Here is a 27,078-nt window from a genome sequence, read left to right as displayed (position 1 = left end):
TCATTTTTCTAGAAAGGTAGACTTTGCTTTGACAAGGTTGATGTATTTATTTTACAAAATTTAAATAAAAATTCCCTCAGAGAAGAGAAGCTGCGGCATATAAATTCTACTTGAGACAATGTAATATTTTTTACAATAAAATAAATTCACTTAACATAGTTTTGGACATTTCCATTGCTGTAATGAATGTCAGTTTTAAAGCCTAAAGATATCGAGACAGTTACTGGTTTCCTATGAAGAGCACTCAAGAGGGACTCTTCACAGAACAGTTCCTGGCATCCAAGAGACTCATGCCTATGGTGGTGTCTGCCTAGTCTAGCAGGAAGCAGGAATGGGAAAGTTAAGGAGAGAGCTGGGTAGGTTTGGATGTTTTGACTTTAACGTGAGTATTGAAAGGTAGGATCATCTTTAAAAAATCAGTCATCTTGGGAAAGATGAACAGATATCTAGACCCAGAAATTGAATTTGTCTAATGGTGCTCAGAGTGAACCATTTTAACTGGGTCATCTTTTTTTACGGGTACTGTATAGTACAACTACTTGTTGTACGCTCCTGACAAGGGCTCGGTATGTGCGTGACAGTAGCTACAGCTGGAGACTGAAGGTCCTTCTTGGAGCTGGGCAGCAGCGTGTCCCTCCTGCCCCCTGGCCGCTGGTGGAGGAGCGAGCTGGCTGCCTTCCAGCCTCACCGCTTTTAGCTCTTTTTGCTATTTGTGGTCATTTGTGACAGCAGCTCTCTCCTGGCCAAAGCCTAATTTCTTAACCTGTGGTGGTAATGTTCATTTAGCTTCCCAGCAGCACAAGGTAAGAGTTGTGTGTCTGAGTGTGCTTTTCCTCCTTGCAATTCATGCGTTTCACTTCTCTGAGAATCTTTTAGCTGTCAGGAACTGGGAAAACCCTGAATTTTCAAAGTACACAGAGATTTCAAAAATCCAGCATTCTTTCCACTGCAGTGATACCAAGATCTTCTTTAGTTTTCACTTTAAGAAAACCTTTGATTCGCTCCTCTGTATTAAGTAAGCCCGATGAATGATCCTTGGAGAGAAACGGCTCTGGCAAGGGAAAAATTGAGAGGTTTCTGGGATATCATCCAATACTTGTCTTGCAGTAAAAGCAATGAAACTGATCTTTTACTTGGTACTTTTATATCAAAATGTATTTTCATTATTAACCAGCAAAATAGCCTGCACTTTAAGGTATAATTTAAGCTTTGTGTGCATATTTTGTAAAGACAAAGGTTATTGAAGAACTAACTTAACTACTTCTGACTAATACAGAATATATTTCTTTTAATGTTTTTATGTTAAGCAGTTAATGTTACTTTTTAAGTCTTCTGGCATTGATGTAAGTGGTTTTAGGATATCTTTCCCCTCTTCTCTTTCTAGAGCTGCTGTCTGCAAAGTAGGAGTTTCACGTGTACAGTGTGATGCAGCCCAAACTTACAAACTTCTTTTGATTAAGCACTCAAAGCCTTCTGTGAGAACAATGTTTTATAGGTTAAGCCGATGCAGAGGGTTTGGAAACTGGAAAAAAAAATATATATATATAATGCATCTGCAGTGAAAAATTGGATTTGTAGACAGGAATGAATTGGCTACCCTGTTTACCCACCCATGATTAAGAGGCTATAATGCTGTTAATCCATCTCATAGCTGGATTACGTTTTAAAAATACAAAAGTGTCAAGCAGTCGCAACTAGCGATGGAAGCAGGAAACAGAAGTCCTTCTCCGTCCCTACCTCAATTATTCTATAAAAGCTTTTTTCTATTTTTGGTAGTATAGTTGACATTTTTCTGTGCAAACCTACATATACTTAGCAATCTTCTCTCTTTTCTGTGGAAATTAGCAGCATGCTACATCGAGTGTTAATATAGTGCATTTATAGTATGTTCTGCTGGCAAGGGGATTGGAAAAGTGCTCTCAAGATGTCACCTACTGTGAATCGGGCCATATGCATGTTTGCTACCCTTGCTATATAGAGATAGAAAATAGAGGACTTTGTTATTGATGGAGTGGAGGAAAATACCAGTTACTTTGTTTTGGGGTACAAAGTATTGAAATAAACTTAGGAAGTTCTGCATTGAAGTACAAATGACTCTTTAATTGTTTACTTTTAAATTGCATGTTTCACATCTAGGTACAGGGTCAGCTGTATCTAGATGAAGTGCTATCACTGAATTCTTAAATTATTTTTGAGCTAAGGCAGAGGCAAGTAGCTCACTGTTACTGGTGCTATGCTTTAGCTTTGAAATACCCTGCTGTGGCGGTGGCTGTGCATCTCATGGAAAAGTGGTCATTTCTGTAAGAAAGGCACAGAAAAGGATAGGTCTAAAGAGTGGGGCACGGAAATAATTAAAATTGGTAGTCCTTAGAACAATATGGGCAAGGAGGAATGTATGAATTACTTGAACATAGATGCAGAGAATAGGCTGAGGAATTTTAACTTGCAGATGAAAATATTTTCAGTTCTTCATATAAATTGCAATTGGATTTTTCTTAAGTTCTTGTGTATTTACTTTCTAAAAATGGTCTCTCCAAGTAGGGCTAAAAACTCAAGACCTTGGTAAGCACAGAACAGAAGAGCCATAAATGCAGCATTAATGCTACTTTATTTTTAATATGTTTGTTTATGTGGAATAGATCCATAAGAACAGATCTGGCAGCTGTGAAAAGGGAATGGAGTTGTGAGCATCTTTGATCTTGAAATTTGGTCTTTAAAAAAAACAAACAAACAACTTCATATCACTGAAAGTTTTTATCCAAGTAGAGTAACAAAATCCATACCAGTTATGCTGATTCTATAGCATGGAAGCCCTATAGCTAATATAATAGGGGTTGAGTAAGTCCAAAAGTCTATAGGCTGAAATATTTACGGATGAAGTGCTCAAGCAGTGCTAGTGAAATAAAAACTGTAGTAGTGGTCTGTTTTTTGGAACGCCCAAAATTGGAGAAAGGGTTGTATTTGCACTGTGTATTATTCACTATAGCCCCAGTTCAGCCAAATATTTGCTTATGCTTAAATTCTTCAGGAAAGCATTTAAACAGATATTTGACTTCAGTACATGGAGTTATTCACACTTGCTGCTGCATTAGAGCCATAAATTGCTTACATGGCTTTAATTCAAAGGTAAAGTCTTCCTTCACTGGCTCTTCTCTTGGGCATAAGTAGGTGCTGTGAGATGGGCTCAGCAGCTGCCTGGGAAGCGCAGCGATTGGGCATGGCAGTTTGCGGGCTGGCATTTAGCCTTCCAAGGTGCCTCCAACTAGCTTGAGTGGTCCCTGAGCTCGTGACCTTTTTTTTTTTTTTTTTTTCTTCTGGTTAAGCCTAAAGTCAGGGTGTTTTCTAGCACTGTAGCTTTCCAGCTGATGGGGTCCAGATGTGCTCCACCAGTGATCTGGGCTCAGGACCCAGCTAATCAGAAGTAAACATACACTACCACCACTCCACCCCGAGCTACTTAGCGTGGATGTCAGGTCCCAGCACCGACTCCTGCTGTGTGTGTCCCATCTGCTTGCTAGTGTAAGTGCCACAGTGCCGTGCCACGTTTGGTTTGTGTGGCACTAGGAACAGCTAAAACTGTCAACGGGTAGGCGCTCTGCTGTGCCTAACTGGATTAGGACATATGTTAAGCCAGATGTAACTGCCTACCATATGAAGTGGCATTAGTTAAGAATGGTGTTGAGACAAACCAGAGGTGTTTGGTTTTTTTCTGCCTGTTCTTGTGTTTAAATAATATTTTAGAAGTTTTTTTCTTACATTGACAGTTCAACATAATTGTTTCAGCAACAAAAATAAAACATTTGGGACATATAGTTTAATGGACTGTAGCTTTAACCAAGCCAGGAACACTGTCAGACTGTAAAGCAAATTCATATCCTTTTTGGCTACTGTAAGAGACTCTTCCCCGCCCCCCCCCCAGTTTCTACTGACATTCCATATTTATTATGGCACCAGTTCTCTAGAATAAGCATTTGCACTTCAGAGACTCTCTGGGTTTGTGTCTACAATCTTTAAAAGAGTTCATCTGATCAGTAATAATACAGATGAGCCTTATAATAAAACTGTCCACTATAATTTTTCCTGTGGTTAAACAATTCAGTTACATTAGACTTTTAAAGATATGTATACTTATAAAGATTGTAATATACCAAGAGCAACACCACTAAGCAAAATGTGTAACTTCTGATGCTTGAAGGAGTTCTGGCTGGTTCTGTAAACTAATAGCATATGTATAAATGGATATTTAATAATTTTTTAAAATGCTGTATTATTCATCCAACCATGGCAGTTTCACAGGAGCTATCGTTTTTGACATACATATTACATGGCAAATATTTTTTACATGTCTACTGAATTAACGTGTACTTAATGATTTCTTTTTAAGTATGCACTTTCTACTCTTACAGTGGGTTTGAAGCCCTGATAGAGTGTTTGCCTCAAAGTTGTTTTCAGATTTGCTGCTAATGGTGAGAGAACACTCTAAATAAGTTGTTGCTATGTGACTGCTTATGTGGTGTGGCACTACTATATTCTGCATTTTATACGAAATCAGGTGTGTGTATAGGTCAGTTCTGTTCTGAATAAGCCAATGGCCTCTGGCTTGCTGGAAACTGAGTCCAAAATTTAGATTTTTTTTTTTTTTTTTTTTTCTGATTCAAATTGAATTGTTTCAAGTGTTTACTGAAACACCATGTTCTGCTGCAATTTAAGCTGCAGTTTTGGGTTAGGAGTTTTACCAGTCACCAATGTGGACAATGTGTGCAAGGGTTTGGGTATTTGTACACTAGTTTTTCATTCTCTGTTATCTTCTCCTAACCATGTCAATGACTTTCATTTTTTTTTCTCCCTTGCCTATCTTTCTCTGAGAGGTTAACTTTTATAAAGAATCAGTTCCATTCAACATGTGGCATGAGACTGTGATAGCACGTACCCGATTTCGAAAAACTTCTTAACTTCAGTTTTTATTTCCATACTGAGAACAATTCTGTGTGGGTATTTTAAAATATTTTTTACCCCAGCCGTGCATGACTGTTTATTTTTGACTGAGTCCTTGTTTCCTGTTCAGCTTCAAATGAATGCAACATTTTAAGTACTGTAATAACTCCTGATCTTAAAGTAAACAAGTATTTAAGGTTACTGTAATATCATTGGGCCTTAAATATATTCAGGGTGCTTGGATGTGATAACTCATATTTGATATTTTTGTGTTTTTTTTTTTTTTTAATTTGCTTTTATCCCCTCTTAAAATTTGTTGAAATGCCTCTTATATAGCTGTCTTGATAACTAGTTGGTGTTTTGGCTGATTTGGTAGCTACACTGGTGAGGGGGGGAGAAAAAAAAAACAAAAAACCAAAAAACAAAAAAACCAAAACGGCCAGAAGTGAGATGAGGAGACATGATTGCTCCTTGGAGTGTGATTATGCCAGTTTGCTGCAGTCGAGCTGTAAACATCTCCAGTGATCGGATGCTGCCGCTGCTCCTCTGGGAAAATCTGTGCGTATTTTTGTTTCTTAGTACAGCTGTACTGTCAAACAGGGAACATTCCGGAGAGAACATTATTGAAACTTTTTTCTTTTTTTAAATGCAGACATGCCAGGAAGTGAAATTTGCTTAAACTTTTAATTCTTTTATTTTTCATTTAAAGTTTTTTGTGCTTGAGTGTATAACTTCTTGTTGCCCATGGTAACATCAAACTTTAAAATTCTGCTGTAGCAACATTAGAATATTTTCCAGGAAAATACCGAGTCTTGTAGACATACTGTATGTTCTTACTTTACAGATCTCCCTTCTATCATCAATTCATAATTGTCCTTTGCCCTGTCAGACTGTGTATGTAGAGTTCAACACTGTATTTCTGATAGATTGTCTACCTTTGGGGACTTTGTAGTAACTTGTGGTTTGTTGTGAGCTATTTCCAAGCTAGCAGAATCTGTTGAACTTAAGAATATTCTTGCTTTCTACGCTTCATACCAGTTTTTTTCTGGTACAAATTGGAGGAAAAAGGGGGGCCAATTTTTGTTCTGTTGTATTACAGTTGCATATAGAGATGCTTATTCTTAGAGCAGCAGTGTTGCTACCCTCGTGGTTAACTTGACATTTCGTCAAAATCAAAAATAAATCTGCCAAGATTCTGTCCTAAAAATCTCTCCAGAGCAGACTCAACTCAAGGATGTCAGCTGAGCTCTGAATAACTTTCTAAAATAGAACATCGTGATTGGAGATCTGGATTTTTTTCCAAAGTTGTAAAATGAAATATCAGAGGCCTCTGAAGTGTGTATGTGCATTGCTTTTTAGGTCTTGTAACACATGTAATCTGCATATGGATGTGATTTTTCTTAGACTGACCTGAAGAAACTAAGATAGTCTCCTGAACCACTTGTTTCTGTTTTTCGAGGTGTAAAAGGTTGGAAGTACTTGGCAGCAAATGCTATCTAATGTAATAACGCTGTCTGCTTGAACGGAAAAAGCAACCAAGCCCAATTCTTTTAGGCTCTCCTCTTCATGTGGGAGGAAAAAATGGTGAAATATTGAGAAGTCCACATCCTCAAAAGTTCCTAGGTAGTCCAGTGATGACATTGGATTCATTTGAATCCATTTGGGCAATGGGGAGACAGTCTTTTATTTAAAAGTAGTCAAGTAGAATATATTTTGGTGGAAGTAATTTCTGTTCTTTGAAGGTGCCGTTCCAAAATCCAGAATGACTTCTGAATTGGCTAAGTGGAAATTCAGGTGACAGTAATCAAATGAGCATTTTGGTAAGTAGAAGGGAGGAAAAAGCCATTTTTTGAGCAACTCTGGCAAACTTCCAGAGTGTGTTCCTTAAGGAAGGCTCCCCCCCACCCCCCCAAGAAAGAACTAGCTGCTCTTTTTCTCTGTGGGTAACATACTTGTCGAGTTATTGGTAACATACGTGATGAGCTTGAAGCTTCCTTTTCATACTGTGTAGCAAGCTTTTAAATAGTATTTTCTTATGGATAGTGGGATCTTTGGTAACAACTCTGGTCTCCTCACATGTATAGGAATAAATAGGCCCTTTAGGAAGAGTCTGAAATTCTCATTTGAGCTGTCTCTGCTGGAGTTAGGGGCAGAAACTGTTGTAGAAGTGCCAGTGGAAGAGAAGGAGGAGAGAGGAGGAAGGTGGGTGCTTTTGTATGGTTCTATTTGTATGATACTATTGCATGGCTTGAATTAATTAATTCCTGTAACCTTGAGCTGTTGAGAAAACTGACGTTTGTCTTGCTGAAATGAAAATGAACAGTCCCGTGAGATCTGCTCTGCTGCTTCAATTAGGCATAGGCTGCCTCCTTGTTGGATGTATAATATTTAAGTTCTTCCTGAAATTGCTACCTATTGCAACTAACTGCTTGCAGTGACCTGCTGCTGCTGAACAGGGTGGGAAGAGTCCTACTTGAATGAAGGTGGAGATAGGAAAAGCCTGTCTTCATCTCTAACCCCCGAATGAGAAGTGGAGCAGTGTGTGTGTGTGTGTAGGATTTTAAATGGTTTCGCTACTCCCCTTTATTTTTACAGCATTGTTTGGGATAGTGAATGTTGGTATTAAAATCCACCGGAAGGCAAAAAGTCAACTGTGATTCACGTCTTTGCAAAGAAAGAGCGAGCCTGCTTGCTGTGTGAGGAAGCCTAATAGATCTCACCCATGTGAGCTGCCCTGGAAGCAGGCTAAATATATACAGTGTCAACCACCTAAGAACTTTAAGTAAATATGGGCCACTCAGTGTGATTTATTAAATTTCACTGCTTGCTTTCCTTATCCATTTGAAAAAAACCCGTTTTTTCCTCCAAAACTCTTGACACATACTCATTTTGGTCTTTTTTTTAAGAGGAACAGTTTATATCATAGCGCTGTTTCCTTCATATTAACCAAAATGTTTTGCAAGATGATATGATTTGGAATAAATTCAGGTCTTAGAGAAATTCTTGGCTTGTCCAGTACTTAATGAAACTATCACCTATTTCTGTTAGTGGAAACCCTGCTTCCTTGTGGCTTGGATAACTCTTGAGAGTGATCTAAAAGGATGTTTTTATGCCCGAGGTAGATACTTTTTGTGTGCGTGTTGTGTGAATTAGATGCTGTCCATATATTTGTGTTTTCTATAAGCTTGGTTTGTGGAAGGAAAATGATAGCACATCTTCAATAATGTCTTGCTGACAGAGGATCAGATGGTGTTAATGCTGAGGCTGTTAAGTGGGGGATAATAGTCTGTTTGTTTGACTTGGAATAAAATACAGCAGTTTTGTAACCACGATAGAAAGTTATAAGCAGAAAGTGGCAATGAAATCTGAGTCAAGTGCTTTGCTTGGGAAAATTGACAGCACTTAAACCCTTTTTATACAATAGCTTGTTTTTGTACTGCTGTAAGTTTCTCTCCATTTCATGCTTCTGTTGCTAGGAAGTCCATTGTATTTGTCACAATGTTTTTAAATGTGAAGGAGTATTTTTAAATAATTCAGTTCTGGGCTACAGAAATATGTTAATTCTCTTTATTGGGGCAATAAAACAGAGTTTTAGATAACTTTCTAATGTTACGCACTCTAAATATGCTCTGGAGTTCATCCAGACATGCCTTGGCCAGTTTATTCTCCTGGGGTTTTTTGTACATGTGGGGTTTTTGGTTTTCCTCCTTTGCTGGGCATGAACCAACAGTCTGTCTCATTAAAGGCGGCCATCTATGGGGTTCGCTCATAGTTTTGCTGGGAGAGGTTCTGCTGGGCGATGTGTTTGAATACTGGGTCCCTGCTGACTTTTGCAGTTGAACACCAGTTTTAATAAGCAGAATTTTTTGGATACGGTCATTTCTTCAAAGTGCTTTTAAAGCATAAGGCTGACATAAATACTTCATTTTATCGAAATTATGGAAATTAGACCTGATTTAAGCAAGAAAACTTGCTTTTTTTTTTTTTTTTTTTTTACTTGGAGGCCTGTGTGTACGTGATTATCAAGTTAACAAGTATGTAGGTATGCATTGCTGCTAATGGGATTAACCTTGCTTGTTTTAACAGAAACAATGTCGAACTCTTATAGGCTATATATGCCCTATGTAGTTAAACGCACATAGTTACCTGTGAAATAGTTTGTAATCACTCACCTTTGTGTAGGTTGGTTGACTAATGCATGTATCAAATCTTTCTTTTTCAGATCTGCCTTGAGTGAAGCTTGACAAAAAATGTTACAGCAGTTTTGTCTCTGGAAATGGTTAGCTGTAGGGACTGCAGTTGCTACTATCTTAGCAGGTTGTTTGGCCCAGAATGATGAAGGTAAGGTTTTTGCTGGGGGGGCATAGCTGTGGGAGGGGTGGGATGATTCTGTGATTTCCTTTTAATTCCACCCTCCCGGAATTGTTACTTGAAAAAGTAGTTTGATACTTGGTAGGAAAGAGAGCTTACAATAAGGAAAGATCTGGGTATGTTTCATGATTTTAAGCATCTTCCAGTGATTATATTTAACAAAGCTGTTGATTTACCAGGCAAGATAAGATCTTAAGTTATGATTATTCAGTATTGGACTCTAGCATTAAAATTTGTTTCCTCTTATTCATTGAACAAATACTTTACCTTGCTTTATTTGTAAATCGACAGTTACAGCACTCGGAATAGGAGTTTGAGAGAGAATTATTAATGGACTGTATACATATCTGACCAAAAACTTGAGAAAAGATCCACAATGAGGGTCTTCTAGAGAAACAATACTTCAGAAATCCTGAAATGTGGTACCAATAGCTCATGTTCATCCTTATAGCATCTTTGTTGAATGTAATTAAGAAATACCAGAAATGTGTCTGCCAGATATCTATAGTAATACAAATTACAGACTTAGATAACTGATAATGATTTATCCTTTTGAACTTTCTTTAAAAAGTTGAAGAGGTGAGTTTGACAGACTTGTTCTTAAGTACTCTTAAGTATAGTGAGAGGGATAAGTAAAAAATGAGTAGGCTTTCAGAATGTCTGCAATGAAGTTGCTCATTATAAGTGGCACTTAGGCCTTCCATGTAGGTAAGTTGTAATAGTACATATTTATGACTTTTTTGCAGCTGGATTTTCTTTTAGAAAACTCTATTTTGGCAGTTATGAAGTATACTAGTTTTGCTTTTGAGATGTATTCAATCCTACTTGAATTTTGCTTAGTTTTTTTTTTATTATCGAGTAGAAAGTATATTTTTCTTACTCTATTAATTGTTCTCCAAATGTCCTTTTATTCCTTTCCATCCCCCAGCCCCAACCCTACATTGTATTTGATGTCCATAATATACAGGAAAACTAGTTTCATTTTATCCATTTTTATACACTGTCATTATAGCTGTCATTCTTGACACTGAAGTAAAGTGTATGAGCTGCTCATATTTCAGATACTTGATCTATGCTTGGGTACAATTAGCTTGCTTTTTAATCATTTATTATAGTGGAGGTGTGGGGCTGTTACGCTTTGCAATGTTGGACGTGGTGATGGTTGTCAAGTGCTCTTGGAACAGCAAAATGCTAGATTTGAGGAGAGACTGCATGGCAGCTGGATGTTCCCTGGCGTGTTTAGCAGCATGGGAGGAAGTGGATGCTGGAGAGCAATGGTATGAAGTTGAAGGGAGGGGAGGGAAGCAGCATGATAGGGCTGCACCGGGCTACAGCTGTTCTGGGGTCATGAAAAAAGAGCATTTGTGGTAGGCTGAAAATAGACTGCAATACTTTTTACTGTGATCTTGTTTGTACTCACACAGGCAACATCATAGCATTCATCCAAAAAGACATCTTTGATCAAAATAACATTGTGAATTTCAGTTGAATACCGATTTCGGGTTACAATTGAATGATGCTGAAGTGTGCAAAACACATGGCACGGATGCCCCAGAAAGTATAGTAGTAGGCACTTTGATATTTCAGAATAGGAAAACAGATTCCTCAGGTTTCAATTTTTGTGCCTTTCTACTTCTGATATGACAAACTTCTATGTTAATTAATGTCCCCATCTGAAAAAGTATTCAGATTGTACCTTTTTGTTACAGGTGATTTAGAGGAAGGGGAAGATCTTTGTCCGCAGTTGTATATAAAACTATCATTCATTAATGACATTGTGACTGAAAATGTCTAGCAACTTCATTACTTAAAAAGGCTGTAAACATGTAGCTGCAATTAGTGATCTGTTGTTCATATAACTGCTTGTTGCCTGATGGGGTCGTGTGGTAAGAGAGAATCTGTGCAATTTCTTCGCTGTCTGTCAGGAGTTATTGTGAGCAGGTGAATATTGCATCACTGACAGATAGCAATGGCAGCAGAAACTCAGCTAACTAGATTTCTTTTTGTTTTTTAAGTTGCCTTGCACCAGTTTGACTTTTTATTTGCTTCTTATATTGAATGCTTGCAATAATTCTATGAAAACTTGCCAATAAAACTTTCACTTGTGTCACTACGAAACGGAGGAGACCTGAAAATACAAAAATTTAAAGTCATCTAAATCTCGTAGATGACTTAGCAATATATCTACTCCAAATATCTACAACTTCGGAGACAGTATTCAGACAGTATCGGGGTTTTACAGACTTTCTTTTAGTGCATTAACTTAGATTCTTGAAATTTCATGTTTTCTGTCTAAGCCAGTGTTTCAGACAAGTTTACAATAATCCCTGCTAGTGTGGCCTCCTTGTGATATTCCTTCTGGGGTTTTTTTTGTGGGTTTTGGTCGTGGTTTTTTGTTTGGTTTGGGTTTTTTGTTGTTTTGTTTAGTTGCGTTTTTTTTCCTGGCTCATGCCATTTTTTTTAGCACAGAACCCAAACTTGTTTTTATCCTAAATGATAATGTTCTCTTATATAGTCTGAACAGAAGGGGCTTTGCTTTTCAATGAATATAAATTTGATGCATATGGCCAAGAGTATTGATACTTTACTGGGGGAAAAGTTCAGAAATGCTGTTGCTTGAGGAACATACAGCACCCTCATACAAACGTGAGAATGAACTGATACGCGCCCCTCCCCCCCGCCCCCGCTGTGTTCAGGAAAGGGTAAATTTAGTGAAAAGTACTTCTGATATCTTCAAGGTACTTCGTATAAATACCATAATGCTATAATAGAGAAAAAATGATATGGAAATTAATTTAATCCAGGGTGGGGTACTGGTTACTCAACAGATGCCACCCAGCTAATGATGCAATGCTTATAAAAACAATTACTTTGAAATGTATTTCTTGCAGCTAAATAGAAAACTATGTTCTGTACTTGCATCATTGCAGAGAAGTACTTTAGCACGCCTGGGACTGGTAGAGTTGTTCTAATTTGCAATAACAAAATTTGTAACCTAGCATATAACATATAAAAATGCATTCTTTTAGCAATTGCAATTTAAAAACAGTGTAGTTATTTTAACAGCAGAACAATCACGAATACAAACAGGAGAAATCAATTATGGCAGAAATTATAACCTATTTCTTTGCATCTAGCATGCAAGTGATCTGTTTTCATGGTTGTAGCTGTGCGCATTTAGTTAGTTGCATGCCTCTATTACTGCGTTTTGCTCCATTAGCTCATATTTTCTCTATTTCAGATGTTTTTGCTCGACCTCCCGAGTCATCAAATCTTCCCCAGCCACAGCAATTTATGATGTTACAAAGTAGCCTTAAAAATTTTATCAAGGACTGTCTTGGGAATGGTTAGGCTGCTTTCTTCCTATGCTTATTAGAAAGCTTCCCCAGAATCCGATTTGTTCATTTGGCTCAATGCCATTGTCTGGCAGAAATGAGACAATTTATTCATGGCTAGCTGATTGTGCCTGTGTAATCTTTCAGTTCAGGTAATGTGTTTCCATCACTGGTGTTTCTGCTCTCCAGCCAAAGGAATGTTTAGAGAGCAATAATTCCCCCTTTTGGTTTTTGCTCATGCAACTAAACAAACAAGTTTCTGTAGGCTGCCCTTGCAAAATAGATTCTCCTTCCCCTGTAATCCTGGTAGTTCTGCTGTGCCCCTCTTTTGGCTAAATCCTTCTCTTGAATGTGGTTGCTGGCATTTGTATTTTGTTTCCAGGTGACATCCCGACAGTTCTTTACCATGCTAGCTGTGCTTTGCTGCGTCTATTGGAGTTACTTCACTCAGTAAAGTGTATTTTGTGCATTGGTGGCTGGCGGTTGTGCTTTAATTTAATACAACTCTGTCTTCTTCTATCATCATCTGTAACTGATAAGCATGGGCCTTTAGGGATTTTTTTTTTTTCATAGTAGTGTTTTTGTCAGTGGTGTCTAAGTGACATGCAAAGCAACGTCAAATTTGTGCTCAAGTTTTGTTTCCATTTGTGCCACTAATAAATTTCTGTCCTGCATTTCTTGTTCCGAGTTTTCAGTGAGCTGAAATTTCAGTCACACGTTACTACTCATTTGTAGAGAACTCTTATCACCTTTCAGGACAAAGTACCCATCTGAACCAAGTCTGCTTGTCATCTCATTTTAGCCAGCTCTCTTCAGGTTGTACTTAAAATTTTCATATTAATCCAGCCTTTCCAGTTTAATCATTTCCTGTGGGGAGTATTTAAAATCTGTTGAATAAATGCAAGTACTTTACATCTGCTGTAGTCCTTTTGTATTAAAAAACACCCCCCTGAAATTATTAAAAAACCTGTTCTTTTGTTTGAAGAGTTATCACGTTAGTCTCAATGTACTGTTGATGAACCCATTCAGTGTTTTCTTCCAATGATTTCTTTGTATTATTCTTTTGCTCAATCATATGGTATGCCAGAATAAATGTAAGACTGTGGGTGGATGAGTAATGTGGGGTTTTGTTGGGTTTGGGGTTTTTTTGGCTTTGTTGTTGTTGTGGTTTGTTTTTTTTTTTTTTAATAAAGAAATCTGGTTTTATGATTTCTGCTGCCCCTAGTTTGCTCTCCCCCCCCCAGTAATATTTTAGCTTAAGTAAAAGTACAAATGTCAGTTATAGCCCTGCAATATGTGAAATTAGGTCAGCTACAATCTCTATTTTTTTCAGTGCTACTCTATTAAATTCAGAGGCAAACTCTCAAGCTAAAAGAAGCAGTGAGGAGAAAGGTAGAAAGCTAGGATCCAATTCCTTTCCTTTTTTTTTTTTTTTCTTTAATCCAATGTATATGACTAGAAGAAACACTTCAGCAGCAATCTTTTGGTCAGTAGAGAAGGCCGCAGAATTTAAAAGCTGTCTGTGTGCACTTTGATGCTACACCAAACTGATCCAGCAAAAATAATCATTTGACAATTAACAGATTTAATAGTCTTCAGCATTTGGACTTAGTGTATACCAATCATGAAGGATATAGCTGCAAACTTGGGAGTACCAGTAATTTACTCTTTACTCTTAAAAGATAAAAGAAAGGCAAAAATAATTCTGATCACTGTTTGAAAACAAGAGAAAACCAAAACCGAACCTGAAGATCCACCAACAAAAGTTGCAATGATTCCGTTACTAAGATTTTCAAAAGTGTTTAATGAGACTGTGAATTGTGGTGATCTGTTTAATGTAATGATATCTTTGAAGGCTTTTTGAAGATAGTCATTTGTTGGGGCTGCTTTTAGCCTGAAGTTGACTTGTTTTGCCCTTTTGTTTTTATACACAAATGAATAAAAGGTTTGAGAAGTCCCTTATGTTTCACTTGAAGATTTTTAGCTGTAAAACAAGAATACTGACAAAAGTCCTCAATTAATACACTTGGAGATGAGACCATCTCAGTCCTTATGTTATCTCATAATGCAGGTGCAAATTTGGATTGTGTTTTAGGGAGTTCTTGAGGGGTGGAAGAAGAAAAGCTGGGCTTGCAGAGGCTGCCTGTATTCCCCTGTGCATCTTGACATCGTTCTCACCTGTCTTCCTACATCTCAGCTGACCCCAGGGGATTGTTATACCACCCTATCACGTAACATCCAACAATGTCGACGCTTGAATTCCACTTGCATTTAGTATGAAACTAGTACTTACTTTATAATACATGGTAAAGTAGAAATCATAGAATCCTAGAATGTCCTGAGTTGGAAGGGACCCACAAGGATCATCGAGTCCAACTCCTGTCCCTGCATAGGACAACCCCAAAGTTCACACCATACGTCTGAGGGTGCTGTCCAAATGCTGTTTGAAATGTTTGAAATGTTGTCAGGCTTGGTGCTGTGACTACCTCCCTGGGGAGCCTGTTCCAGTGCTCCACCACCCTCTGGGTGAAGAACCTTTTCCTAATGTCCAACCTAAACCTCCCCTGGCATATCTTCCTGCCATTCCCTCGGGTCCTATCATGGGTCGCCAGGGAGGAGAGATCAGCACCTGCCCCTCCTCCTCCCCTTGTGAGGAAGCTGTAGACCACAATGAGGTCTCCCCTCAGCCTCCTCTTCTCCAGGCTGAACAGAGATCAAGGGACTTCAGCCGCTCCTCATACGGCTTCCCCTCTAAACCCTTCACCATCTTGGCGGCTCTCCTCTGGACACTCTGTAGTAGCTTCGTATCCTTTTTGCACTGTGGCGCCCAAAACTGCACACAGTACTCAAGATGAGGCCGCATCAGCGCAGAGCAGAGCGGGACAATCGCCTCCCTCGACCGGCTGGCAATACGGTGCTTGATGCACCCCAGGACACAGTTGGCCCTCTTGGCTGCCAGGGCACACTGTTGGCTCATGTTCAACTTGCCATTGACCAGAACCCCCAGATGCCTCTCCGTGGGGCTGCTCTCCAGCCTCTCGTTCCCCAGTCTATATGTACATCCAGGGCTGCCATGTCCCAGGTGCAAAATCTGGCACTTGCCCTTGTTAAACTTCACATGGTTGGTGATTGCCCAGCTCTCTAATTTGTCCAGATCTCTCTGCAGGGCCTCTCTGCCCTTCAGAGTGTCAACAGCTCCTCCCAATTTTGTGTCATCGGCAGACTTTGATAACAAACCTTGAAGTCCTGCATCCAAGTCATTTATGAAGACATTGAAGGGCATGGGCCCCAAGATGGATCCCTGCGGAACCCCGCTAGTGACTGGTCGCCAGCCCAATGTAACCCCATTTACTATAAGCCTTTGAGCCCGACCCATCAGCCTGCTGCACACCCATTGCATTATGTGTTTATCCAGCTGTATGCTGGACATTTTGTCCAGGAGGATACTGAGAGAGGCTTTTTTTTTAACTTTGTTTTTTCCAAATGCATGTCTGAATTTGGACTTGGCACCAAAGCAGTATGATGTTATCTTCTAATCTTCTAGTTTCAGACTCATTTCCTTACTTTTGACTACTCTAGTCTGTTGAAGAGGAGATGTGCCATTGGTATCTGCGCTGTGGAATATGTATTTCTCACTGACTGCTCAGTGGGTTTTGTTTAATTCCAACCTGCTAGTTGGATATTTTGTCAGAGTATAGGACTTGCTGGCAGAAGTGCCCCCACAGGACAAAAATTTCATGCTTGGGAAGCTTGAAAGAATACATGCTAGCATTTTCTTTGCAGTTTAAGTTATGTAGATGAAGGGGAAAAAAATTTAAAAAAAAATCTCATTGTGGTTGAAATACAAGATAATAGATACTGCTTTTTGTCCTTAAGCTAATGAAGGCCCTTGAAGGGCTAAATCAACATGGATATTTTTTTTTTGAGGGGGGGGGGGGGGAGAGTCTTGTTTGGGGTAAAATGTACAGTAGGGAGAAGTTGAAGAAGTAACTGACTTCAGTGGGAATTGGTGGGAAAGTGTGATTGCTAGGTATTGAAAATATTTCGTATCATGTTGTGTACAGTAGGGTTCTGTTGAACATTAAAGCACCTACTTCTTTTTTTACTTTGGATGCAAAGCTGGCTGTGTGGGAAGCTGCCCAAGGTAGCAGATTGCCAGGTAAGCCTGACCATCTGCCTGGCTGTGCTAAAGGAGCTGCTTGAGAACAATCTCCTGCTGCACCACTCTGCTGTTTTTCCTACTGCCACTGAGAGAAAGGTGTGTAGAAGTGGGGCTGGCTGGTTTAAAAGTAGACTAAAGGCAGGCCTCATTTATAGTAACATTAAGGTGTTTGGCCTCTGTGTCAAAAGAACAGAAACTCTTACTCCTGGCTCCTTTTGCATATTAAAAAAACAACCAACCACTTGAGCAACTAGAGCTTGCTGGGTTTATTTTCCATTGGCTCAGTAAGCTGAGCCGACTCACCCTGCAGCTGTATAACTGCTAGATCTGCAGCAGAGGAGGATGATACCAAGTCTGGAAGGACGTAATAGCAGCTTCCAGGTTAGGCATAATGTAAAACTGTATCCTTACTGGATTCTTAAACTGAAACTCAGATTTTGCAAGGCATGTGGGCCAGGCAGGAAGAAGCACATCTCTTGCCAACTTCAACACTTAGAAAGCGTTGAACTAATTGAAATTAAACCTATCTATAGTTAGTACTGGTATCTGAAATGAAATAAAATCGAGGCTAAGCAGAAGGTTTGCTTATCCAAATATGTATTTCACTTCATAAGGGTTAAACAGATTATTTTTTTTTTTAATCAGGTTGTAGGGAATAGCCCTTTAAATAGTTTTTACCCTGAATGGGAGATTGCTTTTTAAATAAGGATTTTCCTGTGAAAAACACAACTGTGCAATTCATTTTTGCCACCCGGGTTGTTCAGGCATAAGCTCCTTCAGCTGTTTTTCTGCTGCATGGGGGCACCCTGTATTAGTTACTGTCTTTTATTCAGTCTGATGGAGTCTTATGCTACAAAAATTGAATAACTAAAGGGCCTCACAAATCACTTTAAGAGGCTACTTTAAAAATAAAATAGTTTCAGATCTTGATATATTACTGTTGGGTAGGAAATTAACTCAGGAAAATGCATATTTGAATACATGTAGCCCATTTATCATTCCCTGAGCCCTATACTGTACATATCCAGTGAAAGAAGAGAAATGCAAACAGGTGCTTGCCTAAGGGCTGCCTGGGAAAGCCTCTGTTCTTCAGAACACAAGTAATTTGTTTGATTGCTTTATGAAAACTCGCTGCTTTTGGTTGTGAGCTCTGGCACTTGGCTCTGCAGTGATCCTAAAGGGAAAAGAGCTGTCCGTGATGCCTTTGAATTGTAGTTCAGCCATTAGTTCCTCTGAAGGGTTTAGTTCTTCGAAGTGTAACTGATGGGATGTCTTGAAGCGCCACTAGCAATGCTTTGAGTCCGCAGATCAATTTACCTTTGGCAAGAGACGAGTTAAATTCATGAATTGTGGGCATCAGAAACAAGGTTCGTCTTGGTTAAGGTGCAAATTTCAGCCCTCAGTCTCCTGGCAGAAGTGACCGAGTACCCTGTGTGCTCCCTGTGATGGTGCTGGGATGGATGAGGCAGGAAGCTGCTTGTTGAGAAGCAACAAATCCCAGATCCCAACATCCTTGGAACAACCTGACTTTGGGATCTACCTAGGAACGAGCCTCTTCTAGGCACTGGCCTACCAAGTTCTTTCTGCTCAGCCTTATTCTTCGGCACACAAGGTGTTGTGTGTGGGAGTGCCTGGATTGCAAGTATCGATGTTCTTTGAGTCACCGAGGACTTGACCGACCTGAGCTATCCCTTGGTGTGGGAAGGCTGTGAATACTGAGCTGGCATTTTTCCTCCAAGGGACAGGTGCCCTTTCTAAGGCGAGATTCACATCTGGGAAGCGAAGGCCTGGTGCAGGGAAAGCAGAAATCCTTGTGAAAGGGCATTGGCACAGCTTGTGTCCCCTCTGTCAGAGTAGCTTGGATGTTGGGACTTTCATAGAGTAAACTATAACAATACTGGGCTGAGATCCTAAAAATCAGAAATGGTTGTGTCTGTGTGTTCATATGTTGGTTTGCAGCCATAGAGCATGTGTGTTGAGCAGAGCTAACCCCTGTACTGGTTGTTCTTGTGCTTTAATGGTAATGGTTGAAAGAGTCTTCAGTGAAGAGAGATGTCTGTGTAAATTTGTCTGATAATTTAGTCAGTGTTTTGACATAGGAGTACAGAAGTATAGTTTTCTAGAATACTGTATCTGTTTGTGACCTCCATCTCATGTCCAGATTTCAGAGAACATATTTACCACTTCCATTGAAATGAATTCCTTTTAGCTGAGAGACATGATGCACTGACACAGTGTGAATAGGACAGTGCTTTCTCAGATCTGGTAGATTTCCCCCTTAATTTTGGGGGGATGAGGTAGGATTTGTGTGTATTGGTGGGTACAGAAGATTATACTGTAACTGCTCTGTGTGTTTATTCTGCAGTAAAGCTCTTCAGTCATGAATATTTTGAATCTAATTGCAAGCATGCATGCGTCAATGTGAAGTGTGCACACACGTGTGCATTTTGCATCTCTGTTCTAAGTAGCATAAAGACATTTGCCCCAATCCAGTGTCGGGGGAGGTTTCAATACGATCCCAAGGACGAGATTAAGACGCTGGAATCGGTCAGATCTCATACAATCTTTTACGTTTATTTGAGGGGAGAAGAGAATGGAGGGAGGAGGGAGGGCAAGGGAGGAGAGGGAAAGAATAGGGGAGAGAGACAGAGAGACAAAGAGAAGGAGGAGTTTATCACCACCACTTCGAGTCCGGTGATCTTCCGCTGGGTCTTCGGTGGCCTCAGGCTTCGTCAGGGACCGAAGCGGGGGGGGGGGGGGGCCTTCAGGGTGCAGGAAGGGAAGAAGTGGTCTCGCGTGCCGCCCCCGCCGAAGGCCACGTGTGCTCCTTATATAGGGGCTCTCACGCATGCGCGGATCACAAATGTGTACGTGCGGTTCGCCACGGACGTGCTGCCCCCGCCTCTGCTCTTTTCGCGCCTTTAGCCCCTGCGCAGGCGCACGAGGTTGTTTTTCTCAAAACTGTGGAGAAGAGGGTTTTCTCGAAGCGCGACGCTGGATGGCGCTACAGCGGCAATGTCGAGACAAAACCACATTTGGTACCGGTTCTCTACCACATTGAAGGCGGCAACCACCTTTCCTGCGCAGAGCTTGGTTTAGCTCTACTGACATCTTTCCCTCTGGACTTGAATTAACTGCCGAGGTGCTCCTGCACGCATTCACTTTCTTAATTTCAATCTAAACAGAATCTACTGGCTGTAGATGGGACACTGCCAAGCTAATTATTCAAAATACTACTCCAAACAACGCTTGGTTTTGTATTTTTTGTGTAGTTGCATGTGTTCCGACATTGTTCCCCACAAGATAAACTCCATCTGCACTAATCCAGTAAATCCATCTCTCCATTACCTGCTGAATTGCTGCAATGCCTCCCGCTGGATCAGCAGAACCTGCTTGTTTCATTTTATTCCAGTTTTCTGGAATAAACACATTTGCAGATCAGTAGGCCACTAGATCTAGTAGTAAGATAGCTCATACTAATTGACCGTATTTCTTTACTAGGAGGCCCTTAATAAGAACAAATGTAAATATTTTAACTTGGCTATTTATTGAAATTACTTTGTAAATAATCAGACTTTGAAATTGTTTTTGAAGAGGAATAACTAGATTAGTCTGACCTCCAAAAAAAGAACAGACGTATATTACAAATTGACAGTATTTAAAATGTACATATGTCCCTTAGTGCCAGGTTGTTCCTGCTTGTGGTCTGCCATTTATACTGCCCACTCAATTTTTATTTTTATTGGAAATATTTTGCTGACTTTTTTGTATTCACATATTGTATACGTAGTAAAGGGTTTGGAACTGGGAATTCCTGGGCGCGTCATGTTGACATGGGAGGCTGGTAATCTCTTTTACAGTAAGAAGTATGACTGCAGCAGACTATTTGCGTCAACAGAGAAGCTTTGAGCTACTCAGGGTTAAGGAAGGTTATAGATAGCCTGCAAGCATAGACGGGTTCCAGTAAGTTTTCCACTGTGTGATTAGTTGGGTTATGTACCTAAATGATGGCTTAGAAGTATTCATATGCAGTATTCATAGCACAAGTATTTTTTTTTTTCTTTACTGAAGCTCATTTTCAGACTAACCCTTTCTACAAGCATTTGCTTAAGATGAAGCAATAGGTCTGGGGAGAGGAATTGGAGCTGTTTGAGTGTTCTCTATTGTAGACTTCATTGCAGCCACGGGAGATGTGAAGAACAGGATGAGGTATGAGCTGAAACACAGAGATATTTTCTGAGCAGAAACCTAAGTTTCCAGAATCCATGAATTTACCCTTTTGAAGCCTTTTTAAAGCCAGGGAGTGGGGAGAAACACCCATTTGCTCCTTCCTCTTTCTCCAGACTTTCCCTTCTTCCTGCTGGCTGGAAATTCTGGTGCGCATATTCTTTCATGCTTAGTCTTCTGTAAATAGCCATTTTTGTGCATTATAACCACCTCTCCCTTATCTTTTGGGGTTCCCTGTTCTGCTACTGAACCTAGCAAGCTAGCAATTCCTTCTGCTCCTATATCACTGTCCCTGTCCTGTCGTGTTACTTTCCAAACTCCCGTCTCATTTTTTCTCATCTTACTCAGTCCAGCAGTAAGAACTATTTTCTGAATGCTTATATGAGATTGCCATATGTTGACAAATAAACTGTGATAGAAACTACCTCCCTGTTGCTACTATGCTTCAATTTAATCCGTTTTTGATGGGGGAGGGGGGGGCGGGGAAATGAACAGGAACTTCAACTTGATCAAAACTTGATTTTATTATGATTTGATTTTCACATGACAAGAACTGACTCATAGCTATGTCCTTTAGAGCACAGGTTCTGTGCATTATGAATTGCAGATTTGGTTTTGAATTGCTTTGAATGCCCAGTTTTGCTTCAGTTCCATTAATTTATGTATCAGGAGTGGCATTCTTAACTGCATCAATAACAGGTGTAAGTTTTCTGTTCTGTTATGTGGCAAAGATGTAATTGGAGGTGTCCTTGCAATAACCCACTGTTCAATCACAATAGCAATAAGTATGAAGTTTTAAGCAATTAGTACAGAAAAAGACCAGTAGTACTGTAACTAAGTTGTTCTGAAAAAAATGAAGCGTGAAATCTTTTTTCAGAGGAGATCTTGAATTTCTGTGTTGATTACTTGGTAAGTATGGACTCCTACTTAGGAAGGCTTTAAATAGGGGTCCAGGTTTTTCAGCATTTCCAGAAGGTCTGAACGTCTGTAGGGTCTGAGTTTGTGCTCCAGACAGCAGTATCTCTGCTTTAGTGTGTGTAGTGGGAGCAGAGTCATGTGTTTGGGTAATAATTGTAAAGGATGAGTTCACAGCTCATTTTAATGCATTCATTTTACAGTAATTATTTCCAGATTAGGGGATCATTACTGTTCAGCTGTTGTCTATCATTAAATATAGATGGTGTTTTTCTTGACTGAAGCTCATGTAAACTCAGTCAATTGCTAGGGATTTATATGGAATGCCTGTGGTGAGGAAATGTCTGGGGTTTTGAACTTAAAACCAAAAACAACCACCAAAAAAAACCCAAACCAAACACCCTCTTCCCCTTTTCCACAAATATTGCTGTGGTTTTTGAAGTAACTGCAGTTTGCAACTCTGGCCTATAGTGCTAGGTGAATAAATGCCTTTGACTTTTGTGACAGGTAAGATGATGATGTTAATATGCGATGCTCAGAGCAGATAGAATGGACTCGGAAAGATTTTTGTCTTGAAGACTTTTGCTCGTGTGTACAGACGTGATCGCTGGGTTTCCTCCCAGGCCAATACCTTCTCTCTCATCTCTTCTAGGGAATCTCTGTTGAAAGATAAGAATTCTTCTGTAGATGGTGAAAGGAAAACTTTTGAGTAAACAGAAGAAAGAAATAGATGGATTTAAAAAAAAAAAAAAAAAAAAAGTCCAAGGGTCTTACTGAGTTCCGTTTAAAAAAAAAAATAATCTGTCCTTTACTGCAGTATTTATTAGACTGTGGATTGAGGCATGGCAAGCCTTAAATTGGTGCGGAGATGAATAGTTTATGTATATAGGCTACAATGAGCAGAAATCAAATATTTAAATAATATCAAATTATTGTGATGCACCTAGTTAAGCCTGATTGCAAAGTGAAGGGCTGAGGAGGTGAAAAAGGAAGCAAGGGAGAGAAATTGTATTCTCAAATTGGATTTGCAGATAAATGGGATTTCTCTGCAATTGAAGGCTGAACAGATCTAGTCCAAATTATCCTAGAAAACTGATTTTCAGAGAAGGGTGGATGTGTTGTGGTATGATTTTGAGTGTGTTTACCTACAATGCCATTTTAGTTTTCTTTTTTGAATTCAGTAGTGATAAACAGTATTGCTTCTCATTTTAGAAACATCTAAAAGGTCTTTCTAGTCAAGATATTGCAAACTGTTAGGCATTTTTAAACATATTCCTGCAGAGCAGTAAATAGTTTACTTGCATTGTTTGCTTTACTTGATCCTGTACTGTAGTATTATACTTTTAGTCACTGATGTTTAAGCTACTGATTATTTTGCCTGCAATATTGATGCAACATTAAACACTCGATTTATTTGTCCCTTAAAATAGGTCAAATGCTGCTCTGTGGTACTATCTGTTGAGAAAAACAAGTTATCGCCAAAATAATTATTTTTCCTCTTTATTTGCTCAAATAAGCTGTTTGTATTTACTCAATTATACTGACAAGAAGAGTTTTCTGTTAGTAGTAGTTTTCCGTTAGTAGTATCATCTTGTTTTGGAACGTCATTGGTTTGAGCGGCTACATATAATTCTGTTACTGCCAAGTGGTTCCCTGATTTAAAGGATATATAATGGGACAAGAGTTAATTATTTGACCTGTTCTGCAAGTCTTGCATGAGACTAATTTCATGCCTTATTTCAAAACAGAGTTGTTTGTACAGGCTTATTTGTTAGGGCCTAAAGAGGAACACACAGTTGTAAGCAGCTCGGGGCCTCCCTCGTTAAAAGTTTCCTCTGAACCTCCGGATGGTCCAAGCTTAAAACAAGGCATCTGTTGTTGCCTAATGTTGCTGGAGATGGCAGTTTTGTTGTTTTCTTTGTGAATAATTAACCCATACAGACTGATCGTGTTTCTTGAGAAATAGCTGGGCTTTTTTTTTTGGTTACAAATGGATAACACAGCACAAAAAATAATTACTCAAAAAACCTCACACCAAAAGCATAGTAAGTTTTGAAAGATTTCAGAAAAACATGAAAGGAAAAGAGAGTGGACTATTTTTCTTCCACATGGTATAGCTGATAATGATACTGGATGACAGAGCAGTTGATGTCTTATATTGTTACGAGCTTATGGTGACTATATTGTTCTTTCTCATCGTCTTTGCAAATAATTCTTGACTTATCAGACTTTTTTTCCCCTGTAAAATGGCTGGGATTCTGCCACATGAATCATTATAGTATTAATATGATTCTGTGATAATGGCTGCTATTAGATGAAGTTGCAGTAAATGACACCTTTCAAAAATTTCCTTAAATTGTTTCTCTGTTTATTTGGCAATAATAGTGATGAACAACAGGACACCTGACTGTAAGTTGGGGAGCTCCAAATAAATCTTGGTTGCAATGTTGGCCTGGTCTGTGAACAGGGTCATGCAACATCAGTGGTTGTGTGATGTGAGTGGGGTTCATGCCCTCATGTTGTGAGCACTCAGTACTCAGTGCAGAGAAATGAATCCCCTCTAAAATGAAATGAGTCCCACTTGTCAGAAGATGGGGGAGCAGTGCCCTGTAGCACATCAGGATGGCTACTTTAGAATTTAGCACAAGATTGGTACCACTATTATTACCTCTAATTCCATGGTATCTGGTGTTTTATCTCGAGGTTTTTACACGTATAAAGATGAAAACCAGTATCTTCAAGCCTGTCTTATGATTTTCTCCAAAGTTCGGCTTCAAAATTATAGTAAGAGGTGCTAAAGAGCTTTTTGAGCCATTGCTATAGACCGTTTTGTTTGATACGCAGTTTCAGATACACAAGTCGGAAACTTCAGCTCTGTTTCCCTTTCTTCAGTGCTTTTTTTTTGTTCTTCCAAGTTTTCCTTTACTGCTTTTTGTTGCAAAATTAATTGAAAAAATCCAGGCACTGTTCTTTATTAGCTTTCTAACAATTTGAAGTTTTTTATAAAGTGTCTCATGTTAAATATAAAACAGAAGAAGTATTTATCAATGCAGATTGGAAATTTTCTGGTAAGAAGCTCTGGAGAGATATTTGTGATGCTTCCCTCCTGAGCAGCATTTTAAGGTTTATTTGAGCCCTTTTTTCTGCTTGGCTACAGTACAGGAGTTGCTAAAGTGGGAAAAATATTATGATTTTTTTTTTTTTAAATATTGTAAACACCATGTCATTTGCTAAGTACTGTTTTGTAAATAAGAGGAGGAAGTTTGAAGTTTTTCATGTGTAGGTACATTTTGTGAGCTATCTGTTCCATTGGCCCATTACTAGTTGGTTTTGGGTTGGATTTTTGGGGAGGGAAAGAAAAAAGTGCATTTGTGCATCATTTGTACTTGAACATGCCGTATATCTGATATAACATATGCAACTGTAGCAAATTTTCATAGCCTTAAATTTATTTCAGTAGCAGACATTAATCAAAGATGTTATTTTATGGTCTTTGTTAACAAAGATTTTGTTTACAGGTTCTTCTTTGCTAAAATTCCAAGTTCTATAAGATATGTTTCTTATGATATACTCACAAAGTATGTTTGTCCTGATAGGAAATCTATTCCAATTCAATTAAATGGGGCATCTGGAATTCCTGCTAAGCATAATGATATGGTTATGTGAAGATGATGCTTTCATTTGATATAGATAGGGTTAGGAGCATCAACGTGGAGTTACTTGTATGTTTTCTATGGGGGAAAAAGAAAGGCAAACCAAAAAAACCAAACAAACCCACCAAAAAACCTGACTCTTCTTTGCATATGTAGAAGTAGCATGATTTTTACAGCAGATACTATGTTGTTAGGTAGACAAGCCATGTGGTTTGGGAATATTAGAGAGTTTTTGTTCAGAAATGCTCTGGAATAATTTCTGGATGAACAGATAATGAAGGAGGAGCTTGAATTCACCAGAGGACTGAAAAAGCCGTAAAGTGTAGCTCTATGAAGTTGTGGTATTTCATCTTTCTGGGCTACATTAGTTACACGTTAACACTACAAAGCTACAGACAGGCCCGAAGATTTGTTTTGTTTTCTGGTGCTGTTAAGGTTAACACAGCAGCTCATAATTTTAACTCCAAAATTTTGGTTGTCGAGGGGGCTGGAGGGGGAAGTTGAATGATTTTTAAAGTGAAAATTTACCAGTAGTTTAGAAGAAAATGAGAAATAATCTGTGTCTGAGCTCACAATGAGATTGAAGATCCTACAACCACAAAAAATAGTAGTCTACTTTGCTTTAGATAGGCTGTAACTGCTCTTTGAAATCTCTCTGGCAGTATCTGAAAGGTACACCAGTGGTGTCCATTTTTCAAATCTCAAGTGCACAACCTGCAGGAAGCAATATTATTTTTCATTTAATGAGCTTTAGCATGTGAGCAATTAAGAAGACGTAATTGAATGAAGCTAATCAGGAAGACACAGAAGCTTGCCTCTGGGATGCTGCACAAGTCAATTGCTCCTCATATCTACAATTTTATCTGTTTAGTTAATAACACCAAGGGGTATAGTGGCACGGGCTAGTGGTTTTACAGCTCCAGGGGCTTAGCAGTTTTCTTTTGTCTTCAAGCCTTCATCTTTTTATTCTGCTAAGGAGGTAGTGATTAACAGGTGATGAGAGTCTCTGCTTGGCTCATAACTTTCTGGGTGCTCGAAGAAAAGTGATGGAGACTACTGTATTTTAAATGTCTTTGAATTGCTCAGTATACAAACTGCAGATAAAGCCAGGCATTTACAGGCGTGGTTTCACTCAGCTCCATATCATTAGTGAACCTATTGTTGTCTGATAATTAAAATAGTTATGAACATGCTGACACGGAAAGATAAACTGAGTGAATGGCTTCAGATAAACGAGTGTTCATTATCCAGAAATAAACCCATAATGAACCAGAATCTTAAAAAATGAATTTTGCTTTTGTACTTAAACAACATAAACAATCATACATGGAAAATAATAATAAAGAAGTCCCATAGCTGTGCTCAGCTGTTTGCTTATGGTCCTTGTGGGTAGAACCTTTGTATAATTAAATACTAGAGGTATGAAAAGAAAATACCTTATCTGCTTGTTCTTCCAGTGTAATCAATGGCTTGGGATTTA

At 39.0% G+C, this 27,078-nt stretch overlaps 1 protein-coding gene across 4 annotated transcripts in view; it reads left to right on the top strand.

The window, feature by feature from the left end:
- The window catches only part of PCDH15 (protocadherin related 15), an 853,821-nt gene that overhangs the window by 451,492 nt on the left and 375,251 nt on the right, over positions 1-27,078 (top strand). For all 4 annotated transcript variants that reach the window (XM_087765707.1, XM_087765706.1, XM_087765705.1 and 1 more), the window contains exon 6: positions 9,158-9,276. In XM_087765707.1, the coding sequence (XP_087621833.1) occupies positions 9,186-9,276 (91 nt within the window). In that variant the 5' untranslated portion in view covers positions 9,158-9,185. The remainder of the gene's footprint in view (positions 1-9,157; positions 9,277-27,078) is intronic.

This window comes from Nipponia nippon, unplaced genomic scaffold (assembly GCF_047370975.1).
Source record: "Nipponia nippon isolate SJK-2023a ecotype South Korea unplaced genomic scaffold, ASM4737097v1 scaffold_3, whole genome shotgun sequence".
In the NCBI taxonomy this organism is placed as follows: domain Eukaryota; kingdom Metazoa; phylum Chordata; class Aves; order Pelecaniformes; family Threskiornithidae; genus Nipponia; species Nipponia nippon.
The sequence above is the reverse complement of the archived record's forward strand: the minus strand, read 5'-3'. Positions and strand labels throughout refer to the sequence as shown.